General features: G+C 37.8%; 1 protein-coding gene and 1 pseudogene across 1 annotated transcript; both read left to right on the top strand.

Moving 5' to 3' along the window:
* Positions 1–479: 479 nt before the first annotated feature.
* Positions 480–3,211, top strand: LOC143630806 (putative late blight resistance protein homolog R1A-3; annotated as a pseudogene).
* A 6,292-nt stretch (positions 3,212–9,503) lies between these two features.
* Positions 9,504–10,019, top strand: LOC143630804 (uncharacterized). Its single transcript, XM_077099717.1, has one exon. It carries the CDS (start codon positions 9,504–9,506, stop codon positions 10,017–10,019), a length of 516 nt encoding a protein of 171 aa, XP_076955832.1.
* The last annotated feature ends 5,662 nt before the right edge of the window (positions 10,020–15,681 follow it).

The raw sequence follows: 15,681 nt of genomic DNA, 5'->3' as shown, positions 1-15,681 counted from the left end.
TTATATATGAAGAGCCAATATTTATTCATCCTCCATAGTTATGTGAATGTCTAAAAGTAAAAAAAAATAATAATAATAAAATAAGTGTTCTCGAGTAAGATACAAATAAAAATATGGAATGAGATGTTTTTTTTGTTTGTTTCTTTTTTTTTGTGGGGGTGGGGGGGGGGGGGTTTGGAGCGGGGCTCAAATGAGATAAATTTTGAAAAGTATGATTTTTTAGTTAAATTATAGGAGAGAATATGGTGGAGGGGACATGAATACTCTAATAGATGATTCTATTCTATATTGATCAACCAAACACCCTATTTATTCATTCCCTCATAATGATTCATTTCATTCCGCATATCATTTTTGCGTACAATTATTCCTTAGCTTTAAATTCCAGTGTAATGGTGATTATGAAATGATATACAACTACTTGATTGAACTTATCAAGAACTCTTATTCACCTTTGATTGGTTTGTTAGGGAGAAAAGATGGCATACACAGGGCTGGAATTGTACATGGAGAACTTGATGCAGCTGAGTTACAATAACAATAATCGAATAGTCAATAACAACAAGTCAATCTTATCAAAAAGGCCTCAATTGCAATTGCTTTATCAAGAGCTCGGCAACATGATCGAAATCTTGATTGTTGAAGAACAAAACGTGCTACATGAGATTGAACAAGTGAGAAATCTGAAGAGACGGCTCAAAGATGTAGCACACGAGGCACACACGATCGTGGGTCTTTATGTTTACTCTACAAATTATAGAAACTTAAATAATAACGTGATTAAGTGCAGCCTAAATTTTATGAAAGGTAAGACAACCACCACCTATCACTATCAGCACTCCTTGAATCTTAACGATGTTATGAGATCACTTAAATCTATCAAAGAAGAACTCATTACAATCCTTGATAACCGGAAAATGAATTCATCTAGAAGTATTGATAGCCAGAAAACACAAACTGTTGTTGCTAGCACCAGAAATCCATTAGCAACAAAGAAAGTGTATGAGGAAATGGTCGTGGGCCTCACTCGTGATGTTGAACTCCTAAGAGACAAACTGGTGGAAGATCAAAAGAAACTGGATGTGGTATCTATTGTTGGTATGGGGGGATTAGGCAAGACTACCCTTGCTACCAAACTATTTAATGATCCTTTTCTTGTGTACCATTTCCATATCCGAGCATGGGTCACTGTTTCTCAAACATATGAAAGACGAGATTTGTTGATTCAACTAGTGGCATCCATTTGCAATAAAATTGTCCCTGACAGTGAAAGTGACTCGAAACTTCGTGAGAAGTTGCATAAAAGTCTTATGCGTAGGAGATATTTGATTGTTGTTGATGACGTCTGGAGTATTCAAGCTTGGGATGACCTCAAACTATTTTTCCCAGATGATAACAATTGCAGTCGAATTCTGCTCACAAGTCGTCTTAAAAAAGTCGCTTTACATGCAAAATCGCATGGCTTCATTCACCAGTTAGAATTTTTGACCGATGTGGAAAGCTGGGAATTACTCCGTAAGAAGGCCTTCCTTTGTGATAATCTTCCAATATCGTTGATCAAACATGGAAAAGAAATTGCAAAGAAGTGTCATGGATTGCCACTTGCAGTGGTTGTCATGGCTGGAGTTCTAGCTAAAGAAGAACGAAGCAAAGATTCATGGGAAAGAATAGTTGAGCGTGTCAATTCCTACATTGTTAATGATGAAAGTAGGAACAAGGATATCATGGCTTTGAGTTATGATCATTACCTCCTCGTCTGAGAGACTGCTTTTTGTATCTTGGTGGCTTCCCAGAAGATCATAAGTTTCAAGTACGAAAGTTGATATGGATGTGGATGGCCGAGGGGTTTGTTGAAGAAGATGGAAAACGAAGCTTGGAGGCAATCGGAGAAGATTACCTGAACGAATTGGTTGATAGAAATCTTGTGATTGTTACGAATAGAAAATTCAACGGCGCTGTCAAAGCTTGTACTGTGCATGATCTATTGAGGGAACTATGTTTGGAAAGAGCTACAAAAGGACATTTTTGGATGAAAATAAGCACTCAAATGAGTAATTTTTCTTCTATGAAACAATATAAGCCACGTCGCATATTCACAAACCAGGGCTTCGAAATCAGCAAATTGTTTCATGAGTCGTTCCCATGGGTTCATTCACTTTTGTGGTGTCATAAGAACAAATTGTTTCATTCACCTTTGATTAGCATCACTAATAGGTATTTCTATTTTTACCCTCTTCTAATGATGTTAGATATACAAAAGTGTGAACTTGAAGACTTCCCATCGGCTATAGGATTACTTGTTCATTTAAGGTACCTTGCGTTCTGGTACACCAACGGTTTTCCATCCTCAATATGTAATCTTTGGAGCCTTCAAACCATCATTGTTAAAAGTACGTTTTGTTTTTTGTTACCAAATGCCATATCAAACTTGGTGAATCTGAGGCATTTATGGAGTAATGGCTATATCTACTTCCCTTCAATTGAAAGACCAATGAATTTGCAAACCATTTCTAATGTAGCTTTGTGGTGTGTGGCTGTAAGTTGGGATAAATGTTTTCCTCGTGTCAAGAAGCTTACTTGTACGACTCTCACACGGAAGAATCAGAACTTTAAGTCACTCAACTCTCTAGAAAATCCGATGTGGATTTATACAGCCTCTGACATACAAGATACTGATCGGAAACTAACAACCAATGTTAACTTTAAAAAGATTCATGTGACGTTTCCGGATTCATTAAGAAAACTCTCATTATCAGGGTGCTATCTTCCGTGGAGTGATATGTCAATTATTCAATGTTTACCAAACCTTGAAGTTCTAAATCTACTAGAGAATGCATTTTGGGGACCCACATGGGAAGCTAGTGATGTTCCATTTCAGAAACTAAAGTTCTTGAAGTTGAATGGCTTGAATATCGAGCAGTGGGAAGCTTCTAGTGACAACTTCCCATGCCTTACACACTTAGTTCTGGATACTTGCCGATATCTTGAAGGTATCCCTCTTGAAATTGGTTACATCTCCACACTTGAGCTTATTGATGTTGACGACTCCAGTGACGCTGTTGTCGAATCGCTTGACATAATTCAAGAAGAGCAACAAAATTTTGGGAACTATGACTTGAAGATCAACGTTAGAAAAATGTTGCACCGCCTCGCTTTTAATAGGAAATTGCGAGGACTGGCATGGGTGGTTAACTGGCAAGATTTATTTTAAAATGTCAAAATCAGCTTAACTTGTTTTTTTTATACAGAAGGTACAAAGAGTCTGCTTGTAACATCAAGAAAATGTGTGTTTGATTATATCATAGCCATAACATATTTGGGTCAGATAATATATACAAAAAGTATGCAACCATAGAACAGTTTATTATATAGACACGATAATTTTAGAGAGATGTTTGTTACCTTGAAATTCTTTATGGTTTATAAATTAGAATCATATGTTATACACATGCTTAATGTCTTTAATTCGGGTTTGATTTTTCATTATCTAGAGAATTAAAGGGTCAGTGGATGGATTAACACTACATTACCAGATAGAGGTGTAAAAAAACCAGTTTGGGCCCCGCCAACGCAGTTTATAACTCATTAAATACATAACCTAATCTGCTACTGACCCGATAACGTGTCAACCCGTGTCGTGTAAACAAACCCGATTAAGCCAACAATCACCCCCTTAACTGGTTTGTTTACAAATCACCAACCGACTTGAACCCGTTGACCTGCAAGATTAATCCAACGATTTATTGGTCCCAAACCAGTTTCAACCCAATCCAAACTCAAACTGATCTGATCAGGTTGAACATTCTTGCCTCCAAACCGGTTTCCAACCCGATTCAGGTTTAAAATCACAATGCTGGGCCGCAGCCCAGTGGCCAACAACTTTCTGCCAACCAAAATATAAATTAGGTAATAGCTTAGTTAAATATTATTATTGAAGAGTTTTAGTAAAAGAGCTTGGTGTTTCAGTTCACATAACTTTCCTAGAGAGTGGTCGTTCATTTTTGTTATAGATTAAAAAACCTTAACATTTTTTTAACAGTTAATTCGGATCACTGACAAGCCACTAACCCTCCCGATCATCTCCATCGTAGGAGAAAACCCACCTACATGTGAAGAAAACCCCCTGACCCAACTTGAGCCCCTTTACAAATTAAAGTTTTTCTAGTGTCTCACTCTCACTAATTGGAATAGAGATCACTTGAAAAAAGAAATAAAAACTAATTATTGAGCTTTTCTGAATGATAATATTACTATTCTTAATTGCCTTCATTAAATATTATTTAATTGGACTATAGATCACTTTTAAACAAATATTGTTTAATCTAGTCGGTGGTGGTGCACTACTAGAAAATTGAGCAATTGCGATCAAATTTGTCACCGAAAAAATTGGAAGCAAATTTAACGACCGATTTAGCAAAACTTGCTACCGAAAATGCCAATGGTAGCTAAGCGGTCGGAGTTTTTGCAACCGCTTATTTCCGATGGCTAAGTGGTCGGTGTTTTTGCTACCAGTGGCTAGGCGGTCGGAGTTTTTGCAACCGATGGCTAGACGATCGGAGTTTTTGCAACCGTTTAACTAGGCGGTCGGATTTTTTACCCTGGTATATTTTCGGCTTGAATTGTGACCGTCTTAGCGGTGGCAAATGATAGTTTTGAAATTTGCGACCGTCTTAGTGGTTGCAATAGGTAATTAGTGAGCAACGTACGGATACGGGTAATTAAATCGGTGGACATTAAGACTATTTGTTCTTTATTTATGTTAGTCGGATAATTAATCAATTGTGTTCGTCAGCCTAAATGAGTGTTCCACGTATTAACGGTCGAGACCGGGAAACTGTAAACCCCTAGTTCTCAACTCCGGCGATCTTTCGTTCAGATCTGCGTCTTCTTAACTGAATCGAATTCTCCGTCAGATCTGCGTAGTCGCAACTCCAGTAATCAACCGTCTTCAATTTGTTGATTTTACTCTTACGTTTCATTTTACTCTTACGTTACCCTATCTGCTTTGGCTTCTTATCCGTGAAGCTTATGGCCAGTGGTACTGTCGTATGTTATTATCTGTTTTTATTGCGATGTGTTTTGGTAAATTCAAACCCTAGTTGGTTCATTTGTGTGCCTGAGTAGGAATTAGGTAAACATTTGGATGATTTTGATTGATTTGGTGTTATGCAGATGGCAATTTGTTGATTTTGTGCTTATTACATCACTAATTGGGATAACAGTGCATCTAATCTCATATAACAGACCTAATTACATAAACTTTTGTGTGTCATTTTAATTGCTTTGTAGTTCTTGATTACCGGATAGAAAGATTGTATCGTTGAGTATTGAAATCATGTTGTAGCATTTGTGTGTGCTTGTGTAGAAATTATGCATTCATTTGGATGATTTTTGATTGATTTGGTAAATTCAAACCCTAGTTGGCTCTCGCTCCAAGCACACTGTGATAAAGCAAACAGCGAGTTGGACATTTTCAATCGGTACCTCAAATTATCATCTTTAGTCTGATAATCATCTTCAATCAGTACCTCAAAACCTCAAACAGATTCATTGATTTCTGTTTCGGTTTGAATCCAAACTTAGCCAAACTAGAGTACTATGTGATTAATATTTCATGATAGTATCGTTGACTTTTGAAAGTCAAACCTAATTGTTATGGGCATTCGGTACTAAATTATTACTAGGACGAGCCAAGTATCATCTCTTCGTCTGCACGAACTGAACCGAAACTCAGAAACTAAAAGAATTGAAACAAATAAAAATATGAAAACAACCAAAAAAAATATAACCAAAATGAAGCCAATAAAAGAGATAGAAAACTGAGAAAACTGAAACCCAACCGAAACCAATAGCCGGAAAAACTAAAACCGAACCGTAACAAAAATCCGGAAAATTGAAACATAACCAATACAAAAGAAAACGAAACCGAAGGTTAGCCAAAACGAAACCAAACACCAATAAAACCGAAACCAAACTGTTTTATAAAAAGTTAAATATTTCTCGATTATTATTTCAGTTTGAGCCCAGACTTAGCCAAACTAGATTGTGACGTAATTAATATTTCATGATATTATAGTTGACTTTAGAAAGTCAAGCACTCAAGCCTAATTTATTACGGCATTTGGTACTAAATTATTATTAAGAACCAAACCAAAACTAAAAAACCGAAGTGAACCAAAACTGAAAAGAGTAAACAAAAAAAAATGAAATGAAAACAACCAAAAAAATTGAACCGAAACGAACCCAAAAAAAAAAAATAAAACCGAAAAGACTGAAACCTAACCGAAACTATTAACCGGAAAAACTAAAACCGAACCGAAACTATAAACCGGAAAAACTAAAACCGAAACAAAACAAAATAAAAGGTCAAAAACCGTAACCAAACCAAATATAGAGATTTGCTTAAATTGAATTCTAATAACAAATTTTACTTTGAGAATTTGTAAATGATACAGAATGGGGACAGTGTGAACATAATGTCAACTCCAAACACACCCATTCAAACTGGTACAAACTTGGAATCCAAGTCCTTAAAAATTTATGTTTATCATCTTGATGACGATTTTTGTGTTGCTACTTCATGTTTATTATAAACTGATTTTTATACAAGCAGAAGTTGCGAATGTTTTTGACATCACATCAAACTTTGAGAGAGAGAGTTAGAAGCTGATTGAGACTCGTCAACGAGAGGTATTTCAACAGAGTTTTGCTTTTTTATCATGTATCCTTAGTATTAATCATCCATTGCATGCTTTGAACTTGAATCATCTTTATATTATTGGTTTATCTTCTATTTAAGAACGCCACACACTGCCAATAGCGTTAACAAAGTCCGTTGCTGATTTAGGATCATTTGCAAAATGTATTTTGAGTTTTTTTTTAATTAAGCTAGCATTAGTGAATAGAAGTTTAAGAACATGAGTTTTAAACCTCAATATGGAAACCTGAGATAGTTTATTAGCTCCCTAAATTGTTGAAAGTAGATTGTTATAGTTTGCGATTTATCTGGTTTCTCGTCTCAATGCTTTAGCGGAAGACATTTTGGGACTTTGCAGTGGGGTCATCATATCAATGGTGACCACCATGCGTTTATACATTAATAAAATGACATATGACTAAATAAATAGACAATAAGCAATTATTCATAATGCACGGATCAAAAGTTTAAGTGGTAGGAAAGATGATATTAAAGACGAGGGGCGTAATAGGAATTATATTAAAAAAGATCAAATTGCTAAGGGGTAGTTTAGGAAATAATATATTTGATGGGGTTTTGAGCAGGTTTGACCATTTGGTCAAACTGTTAGATTGGTAAAAATTTTGCATGATTAAATTCCTGGTCAAATCTGATTTTTATTGGTAGGGTTAACTTTTATAAGATGCTTGATTTTTATGTTCTTTTTGCCCAAAATTGACCAAGCTGTCAGTATGATGTCAAAGGGGTGAAATGCAGGGTAAAATGCATATGGATAGCAAATGTGTCTTCCATGCAGGTATGTATTGTTATGCTATTGTGTGAAAAGAAATATTTTTTTGTAACATATAATTTATTAATATTTCTTTTTTAAAATTGGCATAGATTTGGAATCTTGCACACCAAAAATAAAATTTGCAGACCACAAATAAGGTCACTTACTGTTAACATTCATACTTTTTTGTTTTGTTTAAGTTGTGAGATGTTCCTAACGTCCATGTTGAAATTTGTTCAGTTTATTCCAACGTATCATTTATACTTTTACTTATGTGTATGTTGTCGTGGTGTTGGTGGTTGTGGGGGTGGTGATGGTAGTTGTGTTGGTCGTGGTCGTTGTCGTCGTAGTGGTGGTGGTCGTGGTTGTGGTCGGTGTAGTAGTAGTAGCAGGAGTAGCAGTCGTAGCAGTAGCAGGAGGAGGAGCAACACCAACAAAAGCACACGGCAATAGATATTTAGGAGATTTGGAATTTTAAAAAACTAAATGTAGGACAAGTTTTTAATCATGTTTTTTATAGTTAATATTACGTGTAGACTGTGAGCTTAACTACCATTACGATTCGAGCTTACGCGAAAATTATGCGAGACATATGTTTTTATGCGAGAATAAACTTTTGTGCAAAGTGAAACTATTTATAATTATTGGCATACTTAAACTCTCGTTTACCGATAGCTTGTGGCATATGAAAATTAGACAATTAGTGGGTTCAATTATAAGAAAGCTGTGGCTATTAGTAAACCTCGAGTCACACGAAGGTTAAGTCGTAAAATTTTGTTTTACTTAAGCTAAAATAAGTCATTTAAATGCTCACGCGAGAGTAACTAAGTTTCGTTCAGACGGAAGTTTAATTAATGCCATCAAAACCAATTTGGCCCATACGAAAGTTACTAGGTTTCGTTTAAAATTAGGATTACTAACTTTCGTTTAAGGAGAAAGTTTCCATAATAGTACACGATCATGATGGCACTAGAAACTTAGTCTTATAAAATTTGAAACAGATTTAAGTACGTGTTACGAACTGAAACTATTGCAAGGTATATATGAGACTTGTCTCATATCGGTTGTATGAGAAATTTTTGCCTGGTTTATAAGCTAATTGGGTTCCCTCACCCATTGAACTAGTCTTTTTTACTGAGTAATGTTACAAGCCAAATGTACAACTCAAAATAAATAATGAGTGGAATTTGTTATTTGGAGTTAAGTGCTATTTTAGTACATGTAGTTTGTTCAATTACGCAACTTTGGTACCATTTTTGAATTTATTGCAAACGGCTACCTGACTTTTCTAAAAATTGCAAATTTTGTACATTTTCTAACCTCGTCAATTTTAGTCCGTTAAGTCAGGGGCTCTTTCGTAATTTCGTTTTTTTTATTTTCTTTTCTTTTAAACAACTCCTGATCAATCGATGATAGCCACTCGTCATCGAATCTTCAAGCAAATAAAATCAAATTCTTGTTGAATCGATCGACCATAACCACTCTTCATCTCTAAATATGATCGCATTTTGAGTTGTTTGATATGAATCGTCTCACTTTGAACCTGTTGTTGAACACGGTTAGTAAAAATCAAATTCTTCAACCATCTTGTTTAATCTTCTTCTTTGATCCTAATATGTTTTTTGCTTTAAAATCTCAGCAAACAATCCGTACAACTTTAAAGTTTCAGCAAATAATCACATAAACTACTAAATCAACATGCCGTAATAATTAAGTAATTATATTATTATAAGCACAAACTAACCGATTTGAAAGCTTCATCAGCCACAGCACACATAATATTTGTCCATAGGACTGTAACCGGATACACTTTATCCGAAACCTATTGTAGGAAAGTATTTTACCAATTATTGACCCATATTTCTTTCCTTTTACTCCGCCTATATTCAGCCTTTATGTATTCTATTTAAACCTTGGTTGATTCTTGTAATCAGATACACAATAATAAAAACCAGATTTTATATGGTATCAGAGCGGGTTCCTACTCCGCTCGACCTAAACCTCAAAACCCTAATATCATCCTTTGACTGAATCATGGCCGGAGACGAAGAATCAGTAGCAGCATCCAAATATCAGAAGCAAGACCAGAGCATCGATCATGGCTCTCCCTATTATCTACATCCATCGGATTATCCAAAACAAATTCAAGTGAATGATCTTTTGAATGACAACAACTACCTTGATTGGTTTCAAGAGATGGAGAACTTCTTGTTTGCCAAAAACAAGATAGGTTTTGTTGATGGTTCAATGAAGAAGCCCGATAATGATGATCTGAATCACATGGCATGGCTTCAGTGTGACGCCATGATAAAGGGGTGGCTCATTACTGCCATGGAGAAAGAGATAAGGGTTAGCGTGAGATACGCAACCACGGCTGAAGAGATCTGGATCGACCTAAGGGAACGTTTTGGGAAGGAAAGTGCACCGAGGGCTTATGAGTTGAAACAACTCCTAGGCGCCACGAAGCAAGATGGAACCTCAATTTCGGCTTACTACACGAGACTGAGAGTGATCTGGGATGAGATCGGATCTGTCTTTTCTATGCCATAGTGCTCGTGTGGCGGCTGCAAGTGTGGTATTAGTAAAAGTATTGGGAATTAAGAGACAAATAAAAACTGTATGAGTTTCTCCTTGGTCTCGGCAGCGACTATTCCACCATACGAATGCAACTCCTCGCCATGAAACCCATTCCTTCATTAGGGGAAGCTTTTCACCTTGGTTCCAAAGACGAGCAGTAGAGGGCAGTTTCCGGTGGAAAGAAAGTCAACATGGATAACACCGTCGCATTTCATACACATGTTAAACGTGAAGGTGGTATTGGTGGTTCGAACAAAGGGTTGTCAAAGAACACAAAAGGGTGGAAAAGTGAAAGGGAAGGTCACTGTGATTTTTGCAACAAAGATGGGCATAAACGTGAAGGGTGCTTCAAGCTCATCGGATACCCTGGTGGCCCGGGAAACGGAAAACCGAGAAGGCCAACCCCAAGGCAGCTTGTCTTGAAGAAAGCCTGTTACCGGGTTTGAGTAACGAACAATATCAGCAATTTTTAACCATGTTCGGAGACAAAGGCTCAAGACAAACATCTCTGACATACAACTTCGCAGGTAAAGTTGAACGCGAAAGTAAGTGGCTCATTGACTCGGGTGCTTCCATTCATATAACACACAGAAAAGAGTGGTTTGATAACCAAATTAAGGCTTCAGACGAAATGCCCGTTTCTATTCCAAACGGTTCTCTAATTCTTGTTGAGTGAAAACGGACCTGCACCTTGCCAAATGGTTTAAAAATAATGAATGTTTTGCACGTTCCCAAATTTACATGCAACCTTTTATCCGTTAGCCGCCTATCGAATGACTTGCAATGTGTTGTAACCTTCTTCCCTACCTTTTGTGTCATGCAGGACTTAAGCACAAGGAGATTGATTGGATCGGGTGAGTGTAGAGATAGTCTTTACGAGATGGACATGGTGGGTAGTGAAAGAAAGGCGATGATGGTGACTTTGGACGTTTGGCACATACATTTGGGACACGCATCACAAGAAAAACTTTCACGTTTTGATTTCATTGATTTTCCTTCAAAGACTAGTATGTTTTTTTTGTGATTCTTGTGTTAAAGCCAAACATAAAAGATTGCCCTTTCCAGTTAGTTCTATTAAAACTGAAGATTATTTTGAGCTCTTGCATTGTGACATATGGGGGAAATATAGAACCCCCTCACTTAACCAGTCGAGATATTTTCTTACTATTGTTGATGACTATAGTCGGGCAGTTTGGGTTTTTTTTATTAAAGCACAAAAACGAGGCGAGTGATTGGCTCATTTTCTTCCATCGATTTGTCAAAAACCAATTTTCAAAGACCATAAAGCGCATTCGGTGTGATAACGGTGGGGAGTTTACCTCCAACCGTATGACCATTTTTACCCCGAATGTGGTATTCTTCTTAAAACCACGTGTCCACACACGCCCCAACAAAATGATGTTGTGGAAAGGAAGCACCGACACCTTCTTGAAACAGCCCGGTCACTTAGATTTGAGGCGAACTTGCCAAAGAGGTTATGGGGGGAGTGTATTTTAACCGTTGCTCATATAATCAATCTTCTCCCGTCAAAATCCATAGACAATCAAACCACATATGAAATAATATATAAGGTAAAACCGAATTTTAACCACTTAAGAGTTTTCGGTTTTCTCGCTTATTATAGAAACACGGATACAGGTGGAGACAAGCTCGAAGAAAGGGGAAACCCAGGGTGTTTCTCGGTTACCCCATTGGAACGACAGGTTACAAGGTTTTCGATACACAGAAAAACAAGATCATTATTTCAAGGGATGTTAAGTTCGTTGAAAACATAATCCCATACAAAGGCGATAAAACCTGCTGCTTAAACAAAGATGATGGTATTTTTAGATTCCCACCTTGGTATTATGGTGATTATAATGAAGGGTCTAATTCCGCTGCAGAGAGCATAGAAGACAATGAGGCAGAAACCGATTTAAGAAAAGGTGGGGTAGAACTAATTGAACCGGTGGATTCTGAACCGGAAGGCATTGATACCGAGTTCACTGAACCCGTGAACTCTGAACCGGAAAATATTGAACTGGTGGATTCCGAACCTGAACCGATCGAAACCAACGAAACCGAACCATTGAACACTGAACCGAATATCAAAGAAAGAAGAGAAAGGGCAAGATCAAAACGTCTTGATGAGTATGATGTAACACTACCACCGTCCCTCGACCATGCACCATCCTCTTCTGATCAACGCTCCTCAACGGTACACCCTATGTCCCATTATGTTTCTTATGATAATTTTTCTCCAACTAACAAAGTTTTTTTATCGGCCATTGATAATAACGATGAGCCTAAGACTTTTCATCAGGCCGTACAAAATGAAAATTGGAGGACAGCCATGAAACGTGAGATAGAAGCTCTTGAAATGAACGAAATATGGACCCTAGAAGATTTACCCAAAGGGAAGAAAGCTATTGATTCCAAATGGGTATATAAAGTCAAGTATAAACCAAATGGAGACATCGAAAGATACAAGGCTCGGTTGGTTTCCAAGGGCTTCACGCAAATGGAAGGGATCGATTTCCATGATACTTTTGCTCCGGTAGCAAAGTTAGTTACTGTTCGAACTATCTTGGCAGTGGCGGTGAAAATAAATTGGTTGGTTCATCAGTTGGACGTGAACAATGCATTTCTTCATGGTGACTTGCATGAGGAAGTCTATATGAAAATCCCTCAAGGCTTCGAGAAAGAAAAAGGAAACAAAGTGTGTCGATTGAGAAAGTCGTTGTATGGTCTCAAACAAACCTCGAGGAATTGGTACCAAAAGTTCACGACAGTCCTAAGGTGGGTTCCGACAGTCAAAGGCGGATCACTCCTTATTCATTATCAGAGAGGGAGGAACGCTTGTTGCTGTCTTAATATATGTTGATGATGTGATTTTGGTGGGAAACAACCCCAACAAAATAAATGAAACAAAGACCTTTCTAAATAAACGTTTTAGCATCAAAGACCTTGGAAATCTCAAATACTTCTTGGGTATTGAAGTCGCTCAAATGGCAGAAGGGATGGTCCTTAGTCAAAGAAAGTACAGTCTTGATATTCTTGAAGATGCAGGTATGCTTGGATGTCGCCTGAGTCCTATGCCTATGGAACAAAATCTGAAGTTAGAGACTGGACAAGAAGAAGACCGAGTTGAGGCGAGCCATTATCGGCGGTTGGTTGGAAGGTTACTTTATCTTCAAGCTATTCGTCCCGACATTGCACACTCTGTTAGTATTTTAAGTCAGCTTGTGGCTGATCCTCGTCAAAGCCATCTCGATGTAGCGACTAGAGTACTTAGGTACCTGAAAGCCACAACCGGTCAAGGCATTTTACTTCCCAAGAAAGGGGGAAAGCAATCTTCTTGTATGTCGATTTAGCAAACCAATGCCTTAAACCCTTGTGCTATCCCCCCATGATCAGATCAGATAGCCCTTTGGGCAACCAACCATTTCGCTCTATCATTTCTTCTTTCTTTCCTAGCTGCCGGCTTTAAGCAACCTTTGCATTTCCTGCTGAGTTCCCAAGTCTCCAAGGCCACACACGACCTTGGCTTTTTAGAGAATTCCGCTCCTGTCTCGTAGGACTTGTAGCTCAGCAGTCCACCGGGTGGGTTTTTTTATCCTTCCAGTTTCGAGTGTATTATTGGATAGTTATAGCGGCCCATAGGCACAAGATGTACCTTGTTGGGCCGGGGGGGGGGGGGGGGTCCCATGGACATAGTCCTTTCAGGCAGTGGTCGTTTAGTCCATGGTCCATTGGATGGTCGATGCAAGGCCAGAAATTGGAACACATTGATTCCGCTCGTTCCCGTCCTTCGCTTCAGGGCCTGTCCCTCGGTGTGGTCAGTACTCCATACTGTCGGGCAGCGATATCTGGTCGCTTACACTGATTCAGATTGGCTTGGTTGTCCTATCACTAGAAGGTCGAGGATCGGATACCTCATCCTCATTGGAGGTGCTCCTGTGTCTTGGAAATCCAAAAAGCAATCGGTTGTGTCTTGGTCATCTGCAGAAGCTGAATATCGAGCCATGGCCACTACTGTTAGTGAAATACTTTGGATGAGGTGGCTTCTTAAGTATCTCGATACCCCTCAAACGGCACTTACTACTATCTTCTGTGACAACCTTGTGGTTAAGCACATTGCAAATAATCCGGTCTTCCACGAACGAACTAAACACGTTGAGATGGATTGTTGTTTTGTTCGTGAACGAGTCGAGTCAAAAAAAATTGAACCACTTCACATCAACACCAAGTTCCAGGTTCGGATTTGTTGACCAAGGCGCTTGGTTCAAAGAAGTTGCAGACGCTTCTTGTCAAGTTGGGTGTTCGTAACCTTCACGCTCCAACTTGAGGGGGAATATTGTGAGAAAGTATTTTACCAATTATTGACCCATATTTCTTTCCTTTTACTCCGCCTATAATTCATCCTTTATGTATTCTATTTAAACATTGGTTGATTCTTGTAATCAGATACACAATAATAAAAACCAGATTTTATAAAACCGAAGCTTCAAAATCCAAAACTACGCCTTCGGTTTCAGTTTCCGGCAAGTACGCCGAGCTAGGGCCGGAAAAGAGACTGAGGAGTAACCCCGCGGCAACGGCCAGAATCTGGCCTACACCGCCACCGGTGCTGTAGATTTTAAGCATTTTGGTTAGGAGTGTTTGCTGCACACAGAAAAGACGAGTGGTTATCATCGATCGATCAGGAGTGGTGACGTAGAGTGTTAAACGTTTTAGGGTTTTATGGATGTAATAAAGGGGGATAATGATCAAGAGTTGTTTAAAGAAAAAAGAGAAACAAATTAAAAGGAGTTGTTCAAAAGAAAAGGAAAAATAAATTAAAGAAACGAAATTAAGAAAGAGTCCCTGAGTTAATGGCCTAAAATTGACGAGGTTAGAAAAAAGTACTAAATTTGTAAGTTTTAGAAAGGCCAGGTAGCCATTTGCAATAAATTCAAAAATGATACTAAAGTTGCGTAATTAAACAAACCACATGTACTAAAATGACATTTAACTCTTGTTATTTGTATATAATAATAAAGTTGTTTTTATTTAATTTGGTTTTGTATTTAATTTAAAAATAATTAAGAATAAAAATATTTGTGTTCAAGTGACAAGTGGCATGTGTGAAAAATATCTTGATTTTTGCAAAAGGTGGTTAGAGGAATTACCGGTCAAGAATGACAAATATACGGTATATTAAGAAGACAAAACAGACATAAATTGTGGCTCGTCGATGAATGCGGTGGTTGACGATGGTTTGGCTATTATGGATGACCCAAATGTGTATATTGATATCCCATCATTGGAAACTCTTAGCATCTCGTACACTTCTGAAATTTTGAGTTCTCAACATGAATGTGTTATTATGGTTGCTAAAATTATGGATACATGCACTTTCCGAAATCAGTAACACGCGCGTTTTCATCATTTCTAAAGTCGGAGGTAAATCTAAAAAATTCTTTGATTGCATATTATATGGTGGGACACAATAAGGAAAATACTTGTGATGGTTGAGGATTGAATGATGGGTCACATGCCACTTTGGTCGTGGAATCACAAAATGGCGAGGGCCAGCTAAATTAAATGTCGGGTTAATATAGTGTGGGTAGTAGAATATATTAGGACTTTAATATGGAAACAGGTGGATCGGGAA

This window comes from Bidens hawaiensis, unplaced genomic scaffold (assembly GCF_021521415.1).
Source record: "Bidens hawaiensis isolate Kalapana, Puna unplaced genomic scaffold, B.hawaiensis_p1.1 tig00005823_1, whole genome shotgun sequence".
NCBI classification, from domain to species: Eukaryota; Viridiplantae; Streptophyta; class Magnoliopsida; order Asterales; family Asteraceae; genus Bidens; species Bidens hawaiensis.
This window is presented reverse-complemented; position numbering and strand designations above follow the sequence as displayed.

Coding starts and splice junctions, on each gene's coding strand:
- LOC143630804 (XM_077099717.1), top strand. CDS start 9,504: ATGGCCGGAGACGAAGAATCAGTAGCAGCATCCAAATATCAGAAGCAA.